General features: G+C 41.2%; 1 protein-coding gene across 2 annotated transcripts in view; it reads left to right on the top strand.

Annotated features, from left to right (window-relative positions):
- gstcd (glutathione S-transferase, C-terminal domain containing) overlaps window positions 1-23124 on the top strand; it is a 59415-nt gene that overhangs the window by 33443 nt on the left and 2848 nt on the right. For both annotated transcript variants that reach the window (XM_030425423.1, XM_030425415.1), the window contains exons 6-11: window positions 5891-6006; window positions 6285-6329; window positions 7326-7454; window positions 14458-14591; window positions 18511-18541; window positions 22185-22254. In XM_030425423.1, the coding sequence (XP_030281283.1) occupies window positions 5891-6006; window positions 6285-6329; window positions 7326-7454; window positions 14458-14591; window positions 18511-18541; window positions 22185-22254 (525 nt within the window). The remainder of the gene's footprint in view (window positions 1-5890; window positions 6007-6284; window positions 6330-7325; window positions 7455-14457; window positions 14592-18510; window positions 18542-22184; window positions 22255-23124) is intronic.

The following is a 23124-nucleotide window of genomic DNA, read 5'->3' as shown; positions in this document are numbered from 1 at the left end:
AGTCTCCCCCGATGATGCAGCCACGGAGTGTTTTCTCCTGAATGAGCGTTGGGCGATGTCAAGGCAGAGTCGACCTGCTGGAAAAACAAAAATCTTGTTTCTCCGACACCAAGACCCCCCTTACCAGTTCTGTCACCTCTGGCTTTATGCTTGTAGTTATCCAGGTGGGACGGTGTCCGTGACCCTGTTCATAAACACCACCTCCACAGTCGGTATGTGCTGCTTTCGGGTCACATCAAACTGTGGAAGGAGGTTGGATACAAAAGTCTCTCAGGAGAAAACACCTGAGCCCTTCTCAGATTTAAACCAATGAAACAGATCAACTGCTGAATGAGCCGAGAGGCCAAGGAAACACACGTATGAACAAGAAAGTAATTACATATTTGTAAAGAAAGCCTTGAATTGAGACTGGCAAGTATGTTCTGTGTGGTGCAAAGAAATGCAGGCAGATCAAAACGCCTGTAGAATATTTTTATCAAGATGTATAAAAAGCTGATTTGCAGACAAACCGTCAGAGTACCGTCATTGATTGAGTGTGTCCTTTGGTATACTGCAAAAAGACTTGACTTGTTAATATGAGGCTTTTTAACCCTTAAAACAAGAAACACATCCAACAGTTGGGTGAGATAATCCCATTTGTATCTAATGCAGTTTCCAAGGACACGCTGGTGGATTTATTGAATTTGTTCGTTTTTGGTTTTTTTTTGTAAGAAAAGAAGATTTTAATATTCAATAGGGTTGGCCAAACATCCTATTTCCTTTGCCAGTTTGTTTCACTGTAATTGTTTGTCTAATACAAACAGACGATTTCATTTCCATGTTCCAGTTTGGATTCCAGCTTTTTTTCCCCTGCCCAGTACATGTTCACAGATTTAGCCCCAACACGTCACATTTTTCATCCCTTCACTGATAATTTATGCAGCTTTATTAGCATGTTCATATTTACATACAGCTTTGGGCAAAAAAAACAACAAAACCCAACAAAACAAGACGGTGCCTGACTAATTGCTAAAACATTGGAGCTCATCGTCAGTCTTGTACGTACGGTGTGATGTGAGTAATAACAGAGAAGGAGAGTTGAGTTTAATGTCCACCTGTCAGCAACTCCTCTCGCGAGCGATCAATTGTGCCAGGCCCGATGACAGTTGCAGGCAGTTTCTGTCATACCTGTGATTGCTGCGTCTGTTTATAAAGTGGCTGGAAGACAGTCGATCTAGTTGGAATGCATGAGAGTGGGGTGGTGGGGGAGGGCATATATGCCTCTCTCCGTCTGAGCTCTCTGGGAATTAGGTGGTCTGTGATTGTTTTCTTCTTGCGAGCTAGCCAAAACTTTCTCAAGTTTTCATCTCTAACGGTTACGTTTACGCCCTGGCGCTATGTTCTGCATTTATAAAACTCTTCCATTGCTGGTGACTAATACTTGGACGTTGGTAACTGTGACTGAGACTTTGCAGATGTATTTCATTCTTGAAGGGTAGCATCAGCTGTGGCAGTGCTACCTGCAAGGAGTCACAGAGATGGTTCACGTACACACAGTCCCCTGAAGGACACTAATTCCTTTCCCTGCAGTGCCACGAGAAGGAGGACATTTTTTTTGAATGGATTAGCTCAAAATTCTGGTCAAACATTCATGGTTTTCAAGAGGTTGAGTTTGACAGACAAAGATGATCCCTCAACTTTTTCTTTAGAGCCACCACAAGGTTCATATTTGTGGTCAGTTATCAAGTCAAGTATCTCAACAGCTATTGGTGTATTGGTGAAATACATATAAATACGGGTACAAATGCACACATCCCCCATCAGGGTGATTTGTACGACAGTTGATCCCCTGATTTTTTTCATCAAGCCTCTGGTTCTTATGTTTGCGACCAAATATCTGCAAAAGTAATCGCAATCACCTCGCTTAAACATGACCACAGTGTCATCGTCGTGTGTTTTAGCTGCCTAACTTCGAGCATAACTTGAATACAGTCTATCTGTCATTGCTGACTATGAATGTATTATAGAACTGGATACAGCAAGTTCAGCGCTGCCTCCAGTTTTGCCTAGTGGTTTTTTGCGGTGAAAAAAGTCCCCTGCAGACCAAAAATAATTTACATATAGCGCATCGTTATAAAAGAGATGTCTGTAAAACTGTTGACAGGATACCTCGAACTACCAACAAGGTAAATTATGACTCTATTATGAATTTTGGATCCATGGTGGTTTCCTACTTGTAAAGCTATCCTCGAGCCGAGGAAAGCAATTTAATAATCAATGATGTCATCACAATGCAAATGGTATAGACCAAGCAGGGAAGTCATGGGCATATACTTTGTATATTAAGTGGGCCGCATATCCAAGAAGTAAACCTGGAGGCTAGAAGCTGTTTTTGATGTATGTTTTTGATGTTGGGAATTCGAGAAAGATGATCCCTAATTTTCATATCACGACGCCGCTGCAACCATAGCCATACCTACACTGGTTTGCCGTGTGAAGGAAATTTAGAAATGACTGACAACAGTGGCCATTCAACATTCAGAAACCTCATCATTGAACATAATGCAGCAGTTTCACATTCTGTCTAACGAGTGGATTGCAATTCAGCACAGAGAGCTCCCTGACAGACAGTTGATGAGGTCTCGTGAAGACCCTGGGGGAGGTGCTGTCCTGTGAGTCGTATCTGCGTGACCCCCTTAGCGGAGAAGCAGTGTAGGGGTATTACCTTGTGGGCTCATTACTCTGGTCCACGGCCTGTTAGGCGAGTGGCAGGGTCAAGGGACACATCTTGTCTGGAACTTAATACATGTCATACAACAGAACAGATTGAGAGGTGAATGAAGCAATTTCTCAGCTAACAGGATCAACAAGACTCATCTTTCGGTGACTGAAAAAAAACAACAAATAAACGGGACGCAGCCCAGAATTTCCAGAATTCAATACTTGTCTCCATCTGTAATTAAAAAGAAAGTGACAGCCAGTGAAGATCAACATGTTGATTAGGTGTTAAATATTTAACAGTGAGTCTGTTTATCCGGGCTTTGAGCAGTGTTAATGCGGAATGACGAGACTAAATGAAACCTGAAATGATGCTGCAGGTTGCAAATAAATTCTCAAGTTAGAGTTAAAACTATAACCATTTGTTTCTTTGATTAAGATATTGATTTTTCTGCCCCTCTCCTATCTTCCGAAGCATTTCCTGGAAACAAAACTATTGTAAGGGACATGTCTCTTTTCCCTTCAGTGTGTGCTTTAAAGGTTAATGTGAATATACTGCACAAACATCCACACTATGAAACAAGCTTCGTGTTATCTGCGTCATTAAACTCATACGGAAATGTTCAGTCTTCTGTACAGCGTGTTCCCACTCTTTGTTTTTCTTTTTTTTTTACATCGAGGCTTTTTGACCTCAACAGTGTTTGACACAGACTTTGCGATGTTCGTCTCAAATTGAGTGAATTGACGCAATTACAGCGAACCGGGCCGTGACCTTTAAAGACCTCTCTCAGGATTACCTATTTACCCTGAAAACCATCTTAAATAATTAAATTAAAACCAAATCGCAAGGTCAACTGGCATGTGTTTAGCTCCTCTGCTGCCACCCACTCAGTCCTATGTGGCTTATGGGTTTGACCTTAAGCCGTGTGGGTGACCTTTTACCAAACAATGATTTGTTTAAATATATAATAATATATAAATGAAATGAAATAACTTTTTGGAGTGAGAAATACTGCATACACCCTTTTGCACTTTTTGTCTCGTCTTGACTCGTGTTTCTCTGCACTCATAGCACATATTAACAACTTTAAGGACGTGCAACCTTTTGTAAACACCTTCGACCCGTTGTGCAGAGTTCCACACACGCTCGCTGAAATGAGCTTTGCCCGCTCACAGCTATATGAACAAAACAAGTCACCAAGTTTACAGTGAAAGTTTGGGAATCAGAATATTTGGCAAAAACTGAAGTTGAAGGCTTTTTTGTAAATCAGGTTTTGCGATAAACCTTCAGCCCTTTAAGCAGCTATAATGAAAAGTACAAGCCTTGTAGCGTCTTTCGGCTCATTGTTTTGATTATCTGGCCCACCACTTCGCAGCTTTGGTTCAGTCACACCGCTCTCATAGCATCATCGCAGTTGTTTTCCGGAAGGGAAAGACTCTAAAAACCAAATGTATACGACAGTGCAACATGATGCCGCATGCAGATGCAACGGCCAGCAGCTCCTTTAAATTTTGCCTTTTTTAAAAAATGTGTAACTCTTTCGGGTTTATTGATGAAACAAGCATCACCTGTGACAGAGATTCATTCATAAGCACTGGAGAAGAAAGAGCAGGTTTGGATAAAGAGCAGCGGATGATGAAATGATCGGCATCTTATCGGACCATCCAATCTGACCAACTGGACCGCACCAGGAGGGAAAGATCCAGGATGCCATGCTAATCCAGCTTGGATATAAGAGTGCTCCTGGTTCATGTCCGGTCGCTGGAAAATGAAATGGACAAATGGGACTTGAGCTGGCCAAACAGCAGGAAATCTGAGACTGTCGTGGCCACATCTTTACAGAGACCTGTCCTCACCGCGACACCCTGGATCAAGCTGTCGGACTCAAAGTGCAGACCCTGCTCTGAGCCGACAGATCGAGGACGACGAAATGTGTACTCTGTGTTTGATGCTTGCTGTTCAAGCAAAGTAAAGCTGACAGAGTGTGTTCTCAAGATGTGGAACTTTAAAGGTGAAGATGCCGAGCACATTATCATCACCATCTTGTTGCTGTTTACATTCACCCCATCTTGGATGTGCGCCCACACTGCCAATCTTTGCCCTGTTGATTTTTTTTTTTTTAATAACACTCTGTAAAGAACTTTGCAATTAAAATCTAAATGTGTTCCGATGCATCAGAAAGGACTCTATACTGAAGCATCTCGTGGATACATAGCACTGCCTGCAGCCGTGTGAATTGCTCATTCAAATGAAGAGCACAGTCTTGTCAATTATTTCACTGCTTGTTTCTCTGTATTTAAATTCACCCCTCACTTTCTGTATCCCTACAACTGGGATCTGCTCAATAACAGCCAGTGTGAGGGCCTGAATAATGCCCCGATGAGATTTCACGGCGACGGAATGAAAAGTCTCTCTCCCCATCTCTCCTACCCCGTCGTCGTATACAAAGCAGTGCAGGCAGGAAAGTGTAGGAATAATATTTTTTTGATATCCCGGTCGTGTTGATATGAGACTATGACTCAGGGGTAAATGAAACGCACATCACTCTAGATTTATGGACCGGAGATGGCATCGGCGCAGCGCGTCAGCGGCTCACCGCCGATGTGGCGTACTAGATGACGGGAGAGGAAGAGGCAGGAGACTGAAATGTGCTTTGAGTTAATGGGGTACATATTGCTCGCACAGCAGCAGAAAGTTCTGCCGCAAACAAGGAGGACACTTGATTTTTGGCTCGCAGGCTTGCTTTTGATGATGTTGAAAGATTGTTTGCACTCCCTAGTTGGCAATTGGCTGGAAACATGCTGATGAGAGAGTGGAGGCCTTTTCATCTGTGTGCTATAACCATTACCTGAAATTGCTGATTGTAAATCAAAATTTGAGCACTTAGCTGTTTGCTCACTGACAGCAGAGGGAAGCAAGACATTAGTGTAATGTAAAAAACAAGTACGCTGACGTCTTTATGTGGTTGAAGTTGAGTTTATTGTCATGTGTTGATATTGACTGGAGCCAGCCCGGCTACAGAAACTAGATTTTTACGATCATAATGAAATCCTGTTCACGTTTCATATCTTTCTTCTCTGGCAGAGTTCTGTTTTTCCCTTTTTAATAGAGTTCCCAGATTAACTGTCTTGTTGAACTCAAACCTCCACTTCCTCCTCACATGAGATGAAAACTTTGTGCTCTTTTTCGCAGGGAAAATGTCAAATATCCGTGCAGCCAGGAAGAGGCAACAGCTGAATAACTTGGTCGCCATGGTTACGGAGCTAGCGAGGCCGGGGTACACCGTTGTGGATTTCTGCAGTGGAACGGTATGTGCGTGTTCATCTACCAGTGATGCCATGCATGTATATTTACCACTGCACCTGACCGTGGCTGCGTCACACTGCTGCTCCGTTAGCATCCGGCAGGAGGGAGCCAGTTCTCTCTGCTCCTAGTTTTGTGGTTGTTGTTGGTCAGTGTGCACTGCATGGAGAAAGTGTCAGTACTCGGTTGGAAAGGGCAGCACTAATCATAACTCTACTGACGCCTTCTTTGACGTGTGCTGATTTCCTGTTTTGTGTGTCTCTCTCTTCATTCTGTCTCACAGGGTCATGTAGGAATTGTTCTGGCTCACACGCTTCCAGATTGCCAGGTAATGTGCGTATTTGTGCAGATCTTTTGGTTTGTGTATGGAATCAGTTCATAATTTTTTTGTCAGACATAACTGACAGGACTTTGGTAACTTTTGACAAGCTTTGGTCATTGGTGATGCATCTAACAATAATTCCAAATATTGATTAATCTGCCAGATTTTTTATTTATTTATTTTTTTCCCCCAATTCTTAGACTATAAAATGCCCAAAAGATGAGAAAATGCTGTTCACAGTTTGCCATAGTTCATTATGACAACTTCAAATTGCTTCTTTTGTCCAAACAACAGTCAACAACCGAAAGACTCTTTATTTACTATCATAAATGACAATGAAAAGCAGACAACTCTTAAATTTAAGAGGCTGAAAAAAAAACAAATGTGTCTAATTTTTGGTTAGAAAATTGACTTGAACGATTCATTGATTATCAAAATAGTTAGGCAGCTAATTCTCTTTGAATTGATCAACCAAGCAATTCATGTCATTATGTTTGACATTTGAAAGACTAAAAGATTAATAGATAAACCAATATATCAGATTCAGATTCAGATTCATGATTTATTGTCCCCGAGGGGAAATTCATTTTCACAGTTCTGTTCCAGACAAAGACACCAGCACACGTGCAGCACCATAAAAATACATACATACATATACAGATAAACAAAAAAGGCTCACGACATCTACCGCCTGCTGTTTTTCAATTGATAATGATCATTATTATTATTAATCATGAGATGCATCTGTACAATACTCATGGATTTTTATTAAGCACTTGATATATAGCACGAATTTTTTTTCTAATAATCAATATTTGCAATAATAGGCCTCCTGTAATATCTTTACTGTCATTTTGATTAAAGTTTGTGTTAATTGTTCAATTTGAGAGCTTCAATTGAGAGTTCTGTCACGCGTGGATCTCAGTGTTTTTAGCTTTGCTTAAAGTTGCCACACAGTCCAGGTCCTCTGATGTGAGTCTTTCTTTAATGTCTGTATTCAAGGTCATCCTCATAGAGAACAAAGAAGAGTCCTTGGTCAGAGCCCAGAGTCGCAGCGCCGAGCTTGGCCTGAAAAACCTCAGTTTCATTCAGGCCAATTTGGATTACTTCACTGGAGCGTTTCACATTGGGGTGAGCAGAAGAATTACCACAAAACAAATGTGCCTTAACACCATAAGCTTTGCAGGTGACGGACCTTTTTAAGATGTTCCTGATTTTTGATCAATCTTGTACAAGTATAGCAAGAAAAATCTGTTGTGTGATCCTGCAAAATCACAAAAATGTAACCATAGCAATAAGTGCAATCGCAAATTATCTACATATTTTCCTACTGTTGTAATGAGTATCTTACAGCAGTGTTTTAATATCCTTCTTTTCTGAGTGCATGTGATTTGCATTGTTAAACTGTAATCACAGTTTTCAATTTTTTTAAGCAAATCAAATCGCTTTTCCCCAAATTACACAACAGCCTTCCAACGGACAAATGAGACACATTTTCCCCACAAGGAAAAATGTAATTAGCAATAACATTTGGTTTGCAAATGCTAAAGCTTTTGAAGAAAAAAATTTCTTTAGTTCATGAAAATGCAGAGAATCAAACTAATGTAGTCCCACTGCCACAATGAGTATCTCATCAAATATGAACTCTGACAAATCATTGTAATATGATTTTATATCAGAGGAGTTATTATCCAGTTCTGTGTAAAAAAATAGAAATAAAATAAAAAAGAAAAGATGTTTGATGTTCAAAACTTTTAGCATCATTTGGCTTTTGTGAGTTGTTGTGACTCTTGAGTGTGTATAAATATTGACTTTATTTGACTTTAAGGTGAAATAATACATTTTAAGTTCATCAATAGTTAGAATCAGGATAGTAACCCAGCACCTGTCATTTCTAACGATGCACTGACACAGAGGAACTCATCACTGGTTAACACAGCATAAACAATGTGTGACTTCCTCTTCGCTCTGTCACACTCAGAACTTCATTGTGTGTCTGAACGCTGTGCTTCTGGTCTTAAAATATGAACGTATTTCGGAGACGCTCCACCACACATCACACAGAGAGACATGTCATTCCCACATCTTTTTTATTTTATTTTTTTTTCCCAGAAACTGAAAATGCCAACATGCAATTATTTTTGTCAGTGCAGCTACAGCATGATGGCTTTTCATTTCCTGAAGTGGAGCTTTTAATCAGAAACCTTTTAGTGTTCTGCTCTTCAGTCTAGCACTGTTTGCCACTGTCCCCTCTCTGATTACTGGAACGCCAAAATAAAGTTTTACCCAGAAAACGAGGAACAAAGGTTGTCAGGGATGAAGGATCTCTCCAATTGGCTCACACAGAGTTTGTTCTTATTTACTTAACAATCTGCGATCCAAAGATGCTTTTGGTTTGCTTTTTAGAAAACATGTTGCCAAGATATGAAGAGTTGTGCTCTTTTAAAGTCTTGGGAGTCATCTTTGGAACGGAAAGTGTAATTTTTGGAAAGTGTTGATAATAGAAGTGTAAACGGTTGCCAGCCACTTCAAGTTCAATGCAGGCAACTTGGCCATGTCTTGCTTTTACTTCTTAATTCATCTCACATATTTATACCAGCATCCCTGCCAAGACTGCAACTCTGCCTGTTTGTGTTTGTTAAGGTCCTGCTTAGTATATTTGTTTTATTTCGGCAGAGCTACCTGCGACAGCAGAATAAATATTTCACTAGCTTTCAACCTCTTTGTTTAATGAGACTTAAGCAAACTAAAATCCAGCATTGGGTGCCACTCATCAACTGCAAATTGAAACTTGCTATCCTATTTAAAACACCCACCTTCATCTACACAGCCCTTGACTTTTTGAACTGATAATTACCATCAATTTAGAGCAAACAGGTGCTTAACTGTGGTTAGTAATGGCTGGTGTCACAAAAAATCAGGTCTTTGGTATTTAAAAATGTTCCACTTACCTTATTTAGAGCGTCTGAATAGGTCGAATCACTTTGATGCCACACTTCATGCATCACTTCCGAGGAGACAACTGTTCATTGATGAAAATGGCAAACCCCTTTATTTCTGTTGTCGTTTTCATATGTAACTGTACTTTTAAAGATAGTGTAGTTCAACACAGAGATCAGAACTACATTTCCTTTCTGCTTTGCTTATTTTATCATTGTGTTGCTTTGCTAGTGTCCTTGATGAGCCAGATCTACCCAACAGTGCCGTCTCAGACTAACTGCTGGTTTTCATTGTCTTCAGTCTGCCGCCCAACAGATATATTAGGTCTCCCACCTAATGTTAGCGGAATTGTTCTCATTGTCTGGAAGCATCAGACGTGGATTTAGATGGATAAAATGTAAACACTATGAAATAAAATCATGATAAAAAGAAATGTACATTATACTTGAAGTAAGTAAGCTACAATACCAACACTGAGAGTAGGTTGTGATGTACACAGAGAGGCAGTGATTCCCTAACTGTAACGTGATAAAGGTATGTGCATGTAATGGAGGCTGGACAGTAAAACTATTGTCCAAAATGACATCAGCCCACAGAAACAATTAACTTCCGTTGGTTTTTATTAATTGCAAACTACCCCAAGCGTGTTTTTCTGCATTATGTTCTGAAAAAAAAAAAAAAACGTCTTCATCATAACATATCGGTGTATATTTTGGCAACGTGTGTTATTATTATCTGTGATAGGATAAGATTGGGCGGTAGTACGAGCCGTGCAATCTATTTCCTATCCAGAAGTGAAAACATTGCAATTGGCTTATTTCCTGTTTCCACACAGGCAACATTTTGTTCTCCCATAGAATCTTTTTCTTTCATGCTCTTGTTCCTTATTTATGTGGATCAGGTCAGTGTGTCTTGCCCGTAAGCATGTCAGGGAGATCCATCTTCCTCCTCCCACCATGTGTCACAGCCCAGTTTCGGAAAAGCCAGCTGCTCTAGTAGCACCGCTCTAACTCTCTCCGGGACAAATAAGAATATATATGTACCTGCTGTAATTAGCAGCAGCTATTGTTCCAGCATCGTCACTCCACTGAGACCCGTTCCACTTGGCAACAACCACACAGCACAGATTTTTCTTCTCTACAATACGTGGGTGATTTTTTTTCCGGTCTAGTCACAAAGTTTTTTTATGCACACGTGGATTTATTTCCACACGATACACGAATGTTAAGATTTATGTATGAAACATGTGCTGCACCGCTTGAGATTCATACCTCGTCGTTTCTGCAGCCTCAGCTGTTGCTTTGGCTGAGCTTCTTCCTGCGTGACCTGAAGGAGTCACCCATCACACTGATGTTAATCCTGTTATGTATAATACATGGTCCCCTTTTTTAGTCCCATTCATTTAATCAGGCTAATTAAGTTGAGGTGTCCCTATTCTTAGACAGTGTCGGCTCTTCCGGTCTGCAGTGGCATGTCCCAGGTGTTAGACTGTATCAGGACCAGCCACTACGTGCAGTGTGTTCGGCCTGTGTTCTTTCTTCTGTCAGATAATATCGAGCCAAGAGAGCTCAGAGGCAGGAAAAAGTTGTGGAGCTTGAAGTTGATTTGGATTTTATTGGATCCAGGTCCTTTATTAGTTTTGCTTAAGGGTCAGATTGTTTGCAATTGATTCTCTTAGTTGACTTCTTTATGTTTATTTGAAGAAAAAAATGTACTTGGTGTTACTGCTATAAGCCCTGTGTAAACATTGGTATTGATCGGGTCCAATGAGGCTTTATCGGCTTTAATTCCAAAGCTGATTTCATCAAGGAATTCCATTTTTTTCCTCCTGTTTATCTCCAATAAAATGGAACACCACATCCATCGCTGAGAGGAAAACAACCCTTTGATTCTCTGTAATCACCTTTTTTTTTTCCGCCTGGTCCACAAAAATAAGCAATTATTTTTTTTATGGGTATATAACCAACGAAAATAAGACACAGCACAACATGATATAAAATTCCTTCTGATGATGGAGCTGTTTTTCTTGAATATCTAGGTAATACTAAACACGATATCATGTTAAAGTCTGTGCCACAAACAATTTCAACACAACAAACAAAGACACCAACGCTTTCAAAAACGGCTTCAAAAAGGTGTCGTGCAACAGTTTTAAAAAGGCTTTGGCATCTTTCTGTGGCGCTTGTGTGACACGCTGTTTCGTAAGGGTGTGATGTTGATTAAGGAGTGTTAGTCAGCTGTATTGCAGGAACTTGTTTTGCCCTGATAGGAAAAGGACAGGGATGTAATTACTTGAGTAAGAGTGAATAATGAAGCCTTGTTATTTCTGTGATGTGATTATTGAGAGAGATACAGATAGAAATAGCTTTTCCTCTCTCCAAGAGTCAGAGTAACGGGGAGCGCAACTTTATAAATGGCCCTTGGTCCTTTGGTTGTTGCATATTGATTCATGATTTCTCCTTCCAGTTAAATGTTTGTGCAGAGGTGCGCTCAGCAGGGCATGTATGAAATAGTGCATGTCTATGAGATGGATTTTGAAATCAACCTTGCATATATTTTTCGCCTTCCATTATCCATTTTTAATTAGTATGCGGCATAACATATCGGGCGGGGAGATGGCTTTATCAATATTGCTTAAACGGACAAAGACAAAAACATTGATAAAGCAAGTGTGTTTTCTAAATCAGGAGCTGGCAATGCATAATTAGTTATCAAAACATATGAGATTGTGTTTTATTTTAGTTGCGTGCCTTGTTTTAGCTCGGGCGGCTCTCTGTGTTAAATCAAGGCTAAAGGTTATAAAATGTAATTAGGATTTACCACAGCATGACTAATGTACAACATTAAGTAGCTAGGAAAGAGTGATGGTGTTACTTTGTTAATTATTTTTGCTTTAGATGTCGGGGATGTAACTTCTTGCAATCTTTGATAGGCACTCCTCCTCCTAATCAGCAGTCTGAGACACGCTGTTGGAAGAATACGTGCAAGGTTTTTTCTCCCTGATGCCATGAATAAATGCAGGACAGAAAATTAGGTGTCAAATAGATGCAGGGCCATGCAGGTAATTGATGTTAATTCCCCAATTTTCTCTTTCTGGTTACTCTTTCATGTGCAGAGCCTCCTTGTGTAAGTTTTAGTCATTTTAAAGTACATCTTTCTTTGAAATGAATGATTCTGAACACATCACACAGTTCCTTGTGGAGCTCTTCACGCAGTTGAGAAAATCTGTGTCCATGCATAATAACATAGCGTGGAATTAAGCGTGATGACAAACAATGTGTGCAGGCTTCTAGTATTCACTTTTTGATATGACAAAACTTGTATTTATTCTTCTGAGAGGACCATGCTACCCTCAAACTGGTTCTCCAACACATGTAAAACAACTTCCCTGTCAGCTTGGACCCTCATCAGTATGCTTTCAGAACAACAGGTCCATGTGGCATGCACGCCACATCCACTGCCCTCTACTCAGTCTTCATAAACCTTTAATATCAGAACAGCTACATCAGAATACTGTTTGCTGACTTCAGCTCGGCAGTCAATACAATCTCACCCATGAAGCTGATTGGAAAACTTCCCACTCTGGGCTTTAGTACCTCACATTTATACCAAAAGACAACATCTACTCCAGCCACAGTCTGTTCACCCTGCTGCCATCTGGCAAAAGATACAGAAGTATCCACTGATGTACCACCACACTATGGAGCGGCGTCATTCCTCCGACTGTGAGACTCCTCAATTAGTCCTCCAAAAATGAATGTGGTACCTTATACCTTACCACCTGCGACTTCACACAACAGTAGTATTTTTGCAAATTTGTATTTTCATTGCAACTTAAAACTTCTATGCTATCACGAAATTTTGTCATACCTTCTTTTATGCTTTCTCTGTCTCTCACCTCTTGTCTCTCTCTCTCTCTCTCTCTCTCCCTCTCTTTCTGTCTCTGTCTCTCTCTCTCTGTCTCTCTGTTTCTGTTTGTTTCTCTTCGTTTATTCTCTCCGCTCTATGTATGCACATGTGTATGCGTGTGGACTTTAAGCTACTGTCAAAGCCGGTTGCTCTTTACCCATTTATAGAAAACCTGCTATTTGTTATACTTGAGTTATACCCTTCATGTTCCTGATTTTTACAGCAGAGGGCAGAAGTGGAAGAAAATTATTTTATAATTGCACTGTCATATTAAAAAATTGCATGAACCACAATATGGTTGCTGCTGTTATTGATGCTGCTGGCATTCTTTTTATCCAATTTGGGATATTTGAGATTGTTCAACTTATTGGGCTGGAAAAGCATCAAACCCCGTCCGACAACACTGTTTCTTGTGTAGTTTGAGCTAAAGGATCGCTGCAGCCGTGCAACTTCCATCGAGAGCTCGTGCATCCCTGTGAAATGTACCCCCCTCCCGACATTTTAGTGATTTTATGAGTGGGTTTTGGCCATGCTTAGAGTGGCTGTGTCTTTCCTGATCTTTGTGGCTGCAGCCAATCTTGGCACAGCCCTGTTCTGACTTCTGCTCCATGGCACTGCTGTCAAGGCAACGTGCAGCAGACTCAGACTCACAGACGCCAAGTGACAACCTCTTGGAAGACGAGAATAGAAGATTCGAGCTGGCAGCTTGAGTTGGACGGGGTTAATTTCAGTGAGGTGGCTTGGCTATTGTCACACCAAGACTGTTGATAATGCGTTTTATTTGGACCATTAACAAAGAATCTTTTTAGCTAATGTATGCTTTAGAGGAAATCATTCATTTTACCACTGTACTTTGGATATACAGATTGCCTTTTAAGGAGGCGTAATGTTTTTTATCAGATGGACTATGAAAGAGCTGGCCGACACACAGACAGGTTTCAGTGTTGCGTCTTTTAGTCCCTTGTCTGTGATTCAATATACAATCACACCATTACTAATGCGTAGCTAGGTTCTCATCACCACGCACAATTTATCCACTCAATGGGAGCCCTGATGCTTTCGTGCCCCTGCTCCTAAAACAGCAATACATTTTGTTTACTCCTGCTGGAGTCTGCACCTTGGAGAGCGTAGATGTATTTAATCGCAGCAGCCATTATGAAGTAATCAATGGGATTGAGTGCACGCTTTCAGCTGCTCTCAGTTTTAGTCTTTCTGATGGTCTTTCAAGAACGCTTTGATTTTCATGGGTGAAAACCTCCTATTTGTTTGCTTTGTTTCACTTAAGGTCGCCCTCCATGCATGCGGCGTTGCAACAGACATGGTGATGGAGCACTGCATCCAGGCAAGAGCCGCCTTCGTCATCAGCCCCTGTTGCTACGGCTTCATCCAGAATGCAATCAAGTTCAGCTTCCCCAAGAGGTTTGTACCTGCCTGCCTCTGTCAGGTGTCACCTCTCACAGGTTTTACTTTTTAAATGTTGTTTCTGACCTTGTTTTTCTTGTAAGACCCCTAGCATGGCCTAGCATAGGTGCTTCTCTTCTCTTACACTCTCCCATAGTGATGTTAATTCAGTTTCTCTTTCGGGGCTTTCCATCTTTTTCACATTCATTGTCCCCGCACATACACAAGATCTGTATTTCTTGTCCGTGCTTATTTTTTCCACCTCGTATCTCATATCATCACCTGACAGTATGAGGCAGCCGTTTCACATTGCCTTCACAACAGGGTCTGCCCATTACCTTTTCAATTTGTGCCCCGTTCTCCAAGCAACGGACAGTGGGGTTCACTATGTAGAGGCTGCTTGGGATATGACAGACTGACAGCTAAATCCAAGTAGAGGTACAGAACAAGAATGACTTTATCATCTTGGGTTTTGCAGAGAATTAACAACTTAAAGGGAGGGACAGGTCATCCTGCAATCAAAAATTTGTATTTTCTCCTCTTACCTGTGTTGCTATTTATCCGTCTATATCAGATTCCCATGCATGATTTACTTGGGCAGCCCGCGTGGGTATATAAACGGCTGCCCAAGTTTATTTATTTTTATCTGTCTGAGAGAACGATGCCATCCACCATTGATTAGTGAACCATCTCCCTAGCTTTCCTCCTCCGTCTACTGTCAATCACACATACTCTGCAGGGAGAGAGACTCATTCTCAGGTCTTCAGATACCAACACCCCAACCGAACGTAAGGGAATTTAAATGGCAGTCGACCAAACTCAACGACAATATCTCTTCCCCGGATATGATGACCTAGGTACACGAGATAATTCACAGACCTTGTTGTTAGCAGTTTCATGTCGGAAATATTCTTTCAACTGAATCGCACATGGACAAGACGCTCGTGGTCGGGATTAAAACACCAGCTAGCTAGCTTAGTTAGCTTGCCTCTAGTTCGTGAGTAGATGGACGCTTCCTTTTGCGCTGTGATACGGTTGGCGGGTGTAGTTCGCTGGACAGAAAATAGCACCTGCCTCAAACTGCTCACAACAATTTCTGCGGATTATCTTGAGTAACGAGGTCATCATTTCTGGAAAGAGACATTGCAGTTGAGTTTTTCAAGTATTTTTTGGGGTGCTTTGAGCAGTGACTAGTGCCATGTAGTTCCACTGAATTGTAGAGAAGGCAGACGTCTCCACGGCATCCGTCCAAAACTTTGCAACTCCCGCCAAAACAATCTAGATGGATAAACAGTATGTAATATGTATTTTTTATTTGGGGCAAACCGTCCCTTTAATTTTCATTCCTGGTGATGTTTGTAGGATAAAATATGATGCCGTTTAAATACAGATGGAACAACAGCACAAAAGGAAAAGTGAGAGGCTTTACTTTAATATTGTTGATCCAGTTGCTATAGCAGCACTGTGTTGACTAATAGCACCTTCAAGAATCATAACATGGTAGTATGCAACTAAAACCACTTTGGGATACCGAAGGCTTCAAAACAAAATGCTATTATGTAGGATTGCTGTTATAGCAACCGAGAGACTTTGATCACCAGCAACTTAAGGTGGAGATACACAATGTAATTGTTGGGGCTATTATGGTATAATTTTGGCATTAAGATGGTACCAAGTTGGGCCAAGTCTGTGCCAGTCAGGGATAAAATCATACAGCGTGTTGTTGTTGTGCTTTTTTCTCATTTAGCTGCTGCCAGTTGTTCTTCTGTATGACTCTTTAACTGTGACTGGGGATATCACACAGTCAGAGAATGTCTTTAAGAAACTGTCCAAACATGCAGAGTAAAAAGCAAAATGTTGCAGCGTGCCTCGATCGAAGATTATTTTCGAGTCGAGCTCACCTGAAGTCACCTTTAGCTCTCTCTGCGTATTCCTTCTTTTCCTCCTCTCTCCATTCAGTCAGAATGTTTCCTTTGTATTCAGTGTTTCCCACACAATGGCTGTGCAGCTGTGGCGGTGTTTTGCTCTGCTGCCTTTCTTCGTGAGCAGTTTTTATAAAGTCGCCCAGCGCGCCGCGTGTGGGTGAGCCGCGTGTGGAGGAAACTTGTTGTTGATTACTTAGCCTAACAAATCTGTTGAAGCCAGCTTCATGCTGAATTACATGGCAACAACCAGGTGCACTTGCGAGGGTGTAAGTAGGCATACATTAAGTAGGAGAGGTCACATTACAATCAGTGCATTAAAAAGGAGGGAGGCAATACCAAAGATAATCTCTTTCTTTCTCTTGTATGCGTATGGCGTTGTTTACTCAGAGATATTAAGAAATAATACTAAATGCTAAAACTGTGTCGCCAAATGTACCTTGGCGGCCGCTTATATACCTGGGCAGCCCGCCCAAGTGAAGTCTATGTGTGGGAAACACTGGGTCACTTGTTAGAAGTCATCTTCTGTTTTGGAACGGAAACATCCGAGATTTGCGACGTCCAGGATTTTAGAGTTGGAAACGTCTCGTCACAGACTGCCTGTCATCCAGCATTTTTTCTGTATTTACAAAGTGATTCAATAAATTGGAAAATATCTGCGTAGGTGTCAGTTTTAAAAATAACTTAAAGGTCCCCTGTGGTATAACAAGAGTGTTATACCACCACTGATATGCAACTATGTGCACTTATCCAGGGTATACTTCGCTGTTCGCCCAATGTCAGCTGGGATCGGCTACAGTCCCCCCCATGACCCTGAAAAGGATAAGCTGTTACAGACGATGGACGGATGGATAATTTATTCTTAATTAAGATGTTGCTGTAGTATCAGCAGTATTGTGAAATCAGAGGCATTCAGTCTAGAAGTTATACATGCCAGAAGCAGAGTGCAGTGACCCAGCGAAAGGTGTAAGCTCCTTCTCGTACCACATCAACAAACACAGCAGTCAGACTGAGATTCAGACGAATATGCTGTATTTGAGTCACGCACAGCATCGGCACATCATAATTAGCAGCGGGAGATGTCGGTAAAAATCAGACTTTGTCAGTGAGAAGAGGTTATGACAGTGGAAAATGAGCGGCATAACATTTAGATATGCCGTGTGCCACAGCGACCTAGACGCTTAAGATAACGTTTGGGTTAATTTCATCACAACTAGTAATGCGGTATGAACATTGTTACTGCGGTTGCTGGTACTTAAACTATGCTCTCATATCTGATTTTAAGGGACACCTGCCAACGAATAAAGCTGTGGTATAACTGACCCTATAATTGTGCTTTGGGGAGGTCCGTCTGTGAACAGTATAAATATTTAGAGGAGTTTTCACTTTCGTAGGTCTATCTCTCCTCATTTTTGCTAACTTGACACTTTGCCCCCTCCTGACTTCTCATAAAATATTAAAGAATGACAAAAAAAAAAAAAAAAAAAGAGAGACTCTGCAGCTATAATGGACAACAAGAAGCTGCGTTTCTGGAGGGCAGTCATGCAATGTTTATGTGAGGGGCCTATGCACCTGACTGTGTCAATCTTCGTCCTGCTACTTTTAGTGTTTTCCCCTCAGGTCATGTTCCAGGTGCTTGGATATTCTGCAGGTGCAGACATTCCAGGCAGTTCACACGTCTTTATGAGCTGTGAAACTAAACTGCCCATTTCATTAAGGCTCCAACAGTTTCAGCTGAACTTAAGACTCCTCTCCATGTGACCCAACGGGCCCCTGACCCCCGACCTTCATGTTGATTTTTAATTTGCTTCAGTGTTGATCTGACTGGGGTTAGCCATCAACAACAAACTGACTTTGTTCCCATGTCGTTGCAAAAGCCCTGATTTTATAAAATTCCTGGTTTCCTCATAGAGGAAGTGGTTTGTTTTAGAGGCGATGCATGTTGTTTGTGTTTTTAGTATTTTAAACTGCACTTTAACATCAAAGTATCTTCTGTTCTTTTTTCTGTTTTACAGCAAACAGTTCCAAGAGACTCTGACTTACAAGGTATGCTCTTAAATATATTTAAAACCCTCTTTTCATTTGACTTTTCATTTAGACTCAATATATCAAGCACAGAATACTGAACCACTCACGTTTAACAAGGATTGTTTCTTAAATTGGGTTCATAAGAAAGACGCCTTCCTGGGTCAGGACTTACTTTAAAACATCTTGTTCTTTAGAGTGTCGTACGTTTTCTTTTAAGACCACATTAGACAAGTTTCTCTCCTCGCTAATTGCTTCTTAATTAAGATGCCGCTGCATGAGCAGAGGTATAATGGAATCTGCCGACGTTTAGAAAAAGTTATAGTTTAACACCCACGCCAGAGTGCAGTGACCCAGTGAAAGGTGAAAGTGCTTTCTCGTACCACAATTGTTAAACACTCAGCAAACATAAGAACCGGAAGAGATTAAGACAAATGTTCAAACAAATGAGGAACACAGACACTTTTGTAGCGCAACTACAAATATGTCAGCAGGAAGTTACGTTTGCATCATCATTACAGGCTACATAGTGTATACACAACATTTGGTTTAAGCTTTAGAAGGGACCAATATATTAAACTTAACAATATTCTGTGATGTAGATATGGTTTTGTTTATCTATGCATACATGGAGGAATGGCTCATTAGCTGATGCTTGCTGACTTATCTGACATTGTTAACTTCTTTAGTCAAACATTTCTGAGGTATGTTGTGTCATTTTTATGTTATTTAAAATACCTCCACTTTACGTTGTTATGTCAACGGCATTTGTATCATGTGTTTGGTCAGATCAACCTATTATTTCATATTATGTTTTAACGTTAGTTTTGTGAGTTAACTAGCTACCAAAAAGTTTCACCCGGCAATTAGCTTGTGTAACTATTTAACTCATTTCTGTGTAATGTATACATTTTGGAACGCCTTTATCTGCGCTAACTGCGTGTTAGACTTTACAAAAAACCGACTGCTTTTGTGATTTGGTTTACCTAAAATCTGAAGCATTAAAACCCTATTGACCGTTTTTATCATTTGTTTCTTTAATGTATTATTATTATAATTATTTTATGGGACAGTAAAATATATTCAATGAGACCTTTTGCCTGTCACGTGTCTTGGGAGCCAAGATTCCCCAGGCAGTTACGTAAAGGGAGGCTCACACCCTCCAGTCTCTCCGTTCCTTATCGCTCAGCACAGACACGGCACTGTACTGTGGGAGGGCCCATCCCATAATGATGTATGGGACCTGTCAGTGCCCCTGGGGAGAATCTGTGCAAAAGTTGCTGCAGGTCCTGGCCATGGCAACCTCGAGAGTTGACATGTCACAACATTGGACCACCTCTAACTTCTCTTCCTTTTGTGCACTAGAGGAAACAGATTTTTTTATTTTTTTTGAGAGGCTTGAGAGGCTTGAGAGACGGAGGGAGAAGATTATATATTATTTACAAGACAGTGGGCAATTGTAGTGTTCTGTGATTGTGATCTACTGTTGTTCTTAATCCCAGTGAGCAAAATAAATCAGAATCGCCGTATGTTCTGTGTGGACATGAGAAGCGAAAACAATAGCTACACAGTAGGAGAAATCCATTCTATTTGAACCAGCAGACACATTATCTTCCACTTTAAACCTGTTCTCTAAGTCTCCTCTGCTTCCTCCTATAATTTCACTTCAAACAAACATTTTCTGGGTATTTTCTATTCATTTGGACTCCGAGTCTGCAGAACCCCACCTTTCCTCGAAACGTCTCAGCTCCGAAAAAGCCCCAGCTGACACTTTGAGAAATAAAAGCTGCAGTGCATTGTTTTAATAGCAGAACCATAGTTGTCCTTCCTGAACTACAGCAGTTAAACAGCGTGACAGCACGTTGACAAATGGTGTATCGCTGGAATAAAGGGCTAATGGTGTGAGATATTGGTGCTCAGCGCTAACTTTAAGCACCTGCTCTGTGGCCTTGCATCCAGCTGATCCCGGCACAGTGAGGGATGGAATCAATTACAGAACTGTAGGAGCAGGTTAGAGATTACTATTCGCTCTCCTGGTTCACTGGTTCCATGAACCTTGGCAAGGTAAAAAAGAGAGGGCAATGATGGTATAACTCGTTTACTGGTTAGAAATTAAAAAACAGGGTTCATCTGGACTTGAGGAGGGTTAACGAGGACAATTGTATGCATTGAATCATATGATGTGGCTGACATGAAGCTTACCGTGCAAATGAAGTCCTTCCAAGTCTTTTCTTTTCTTTTCAATGTATTTCACAGCTCGTCAACGGCTATGCAAGCGTCTGGATGCTAATATCAGGGCGCGATCAGTTTCGTTTTTCAGTTTTATTTGTCGTATGTAGGTTAACTCAGGACCAGAGAAGCAGATCAACTCAGCAGCAGTAAAAATGGATTGAGATGAAGGAAATTTAACACTACATGAAAATATTCAAATGAGAATTGGACTCCTACAGAGGTATACACATCATTGATTTTTGCAGACAGCAGGCAATAAGATATGCAATGTTAAATATTTATGTTGTTTAGTTGTGAAGTCTCGAGAGGCCTGGTTGTTAAAACTGACCTCAAGTCTGTTGGTCTGTGTCGCCGTGCTCCTGTATCGTCTGCCAGACGGTTCCAGGGAGAGCAGTCTGCGTGCTGAATGACTGCGGCCTTGTGACCACTTATTAAAGAAATCCTTAATGGCCGCGAGTCTAATGCCGGGATGTGTTGCTGTGATGCTTTCTCCACTCTTTCGTAGTGATTTGCAGCTGTGGGTTTGTGAGGATGCCGGCTTTTATGCCAAACCTCCTCAGTCTCCTCAGAAAATGGAGCAGCTGGCGAGCTTTCTTGACCACAGTGTAGCTGTTGCTGCATCGCACTCACAGTGACAGTGATACTGTCGGTGAAATTTATCAGGTTCACCCTCTTTGTGTAGCCTGTAAGCATGCTAATATTTGCTAATGGGAACTTAACACAAAGTACGCCCGAGGCTGATGGGAGTGTCGTTAGTTGCTGGGATCATAAACCAAAGTATGACTCAATGAAAAACCAGGTGTTCACCAAAGTTATTTTATTTGGTTGCCGATTTGAAACGAATGTCGTGGTGATCCGTCAGGCTGAATTGTTATATTTTTGACAGGATCAGTTTTGCTTGAAGGAAAAGTCAAGGGATAAAAGATTCAGCAGGATTTATCCTTTATGGAATATGAAGGTCTGTAATATTTTGGCGATTGCGTCCAATAGGTGTTGAGAATTATCAATCTGACAGACACTGGCGTGCCAGTAGTGTGGCTAAAAAAGACTATTTGCCTTGTTTCAACGTATAATTTTCTGCTGTGTGATCGACGAGGATCAGCTGCGGACGTTTCCCTGCCTCTCGACCAGTCTCCGCGGCTGTAAATGGGATAAGCAGATGTAGAAAATGATGGGATGAATGAATAAATAGGACAAATCCACGCATGCTTTTGTCTTTCTGCGTGCATAATGGAGTTGCATGGTTCATGTAAAAAAAAAACCTCTTTGTGGAATTATTTGAATTTCTGATTGATCTGATCTGTGATTGTTTCCTGTTCTTGCAGTGACCTGAATGTAAACAGATATCATGCAGAGCTTCAGTGTTTTTTGTTTTTTTCACTAATTACACCTCTAATAAACAGATCAGTAATATTGTCTGTCCTTGTTTCAGGAACACATGATCCTCTGCCGCTTTGCAGACCAAACTGCCGTCCAGCTCCCTCCTGACCGGCGACTCATAGGTACTGTTGACAATCTTCTTCTTACATCTGGACATCTGTCATAAAATTGCTTCTGTTGTCCAACAGCAGCTCAAATCTGGCAAATGTTTGACATGTTTGCTTACAAAAAAATTGTCAAATAAAAAAACAAACAACTGAGTGAAATGAAAATAAAATAGTTGTCGGTTAATTTTATTTTAAATCAACACGTGTCTAACCTGATCTTCGCAGGCCTCGTTTCCCCCTCTGCTCTACTTTTTCAAAAAACCTCTAGACTTTGGAGAAGTGTGCGAAATGTTAATGCGCTGATCTGCTCAATGTGACAAGACAGCTGCGGTGAACAGCTGCCAGATCAGCGTTGTCAGATTTCGGCAGGAAGTGTTTTGTCAGCCCAAAACCTCCGGGCCTGTGCCGGAGCTTCACTGTACAGCGTTTTATTATGTCGAGGACTTTCTTCACCCTGGTAGCTCTCCGGCTTATCAAAGCTACCCCTCTGAATCTGAGGAGGCTCCCCAATGCCTTGTCAATCTGAAGCCCCTTTCAAACGTACCTGACACCACCTGTCACCGAGGTTTCTGCTCGGTATCAGTTAACAGGGCTCAACCTCTCCCGCTAACATTTCCTAACCATGTTTGATCTCATCTCCCGGGAGCCTGCCAGTGTGACGGAAGCCGCGTAGGCAGCACGGGCAGACCAGAGCTCACATTCTGCCACCTGTTACCTACCTGATAAAGTGCATAATACATCAAAAGTCTGTTTTTAAAAAGGGGATCACGAGACAAAAGCGTGATAACCAGCGTGAAGTTGTTGATGAAGAAACAGCTTCTGGACATTTATTTTTGAAGAAGTTGCTAACGATGTCTGGCCGATCTACATTTCCTGGTTTCAAAA

The sequence above is a fragment of the Sparus aurata genome, chromosome 1 (genome assembly GCF_900880675.1).
Source record: "Sparus aurata chromosome 1, fSpaAur1.1, whole genome shotgun sequence".
Lineage (NCBI taxonomy): Eukaryota > Metazoa > Chordata > Actinopteri > Spariformes > Sparidae > Sparus > Sparus aurata.
Note: the sequence above shows the minus strand (reverse complement) of the source record. Positions and strands in the feature narration are given on the sequence as shown.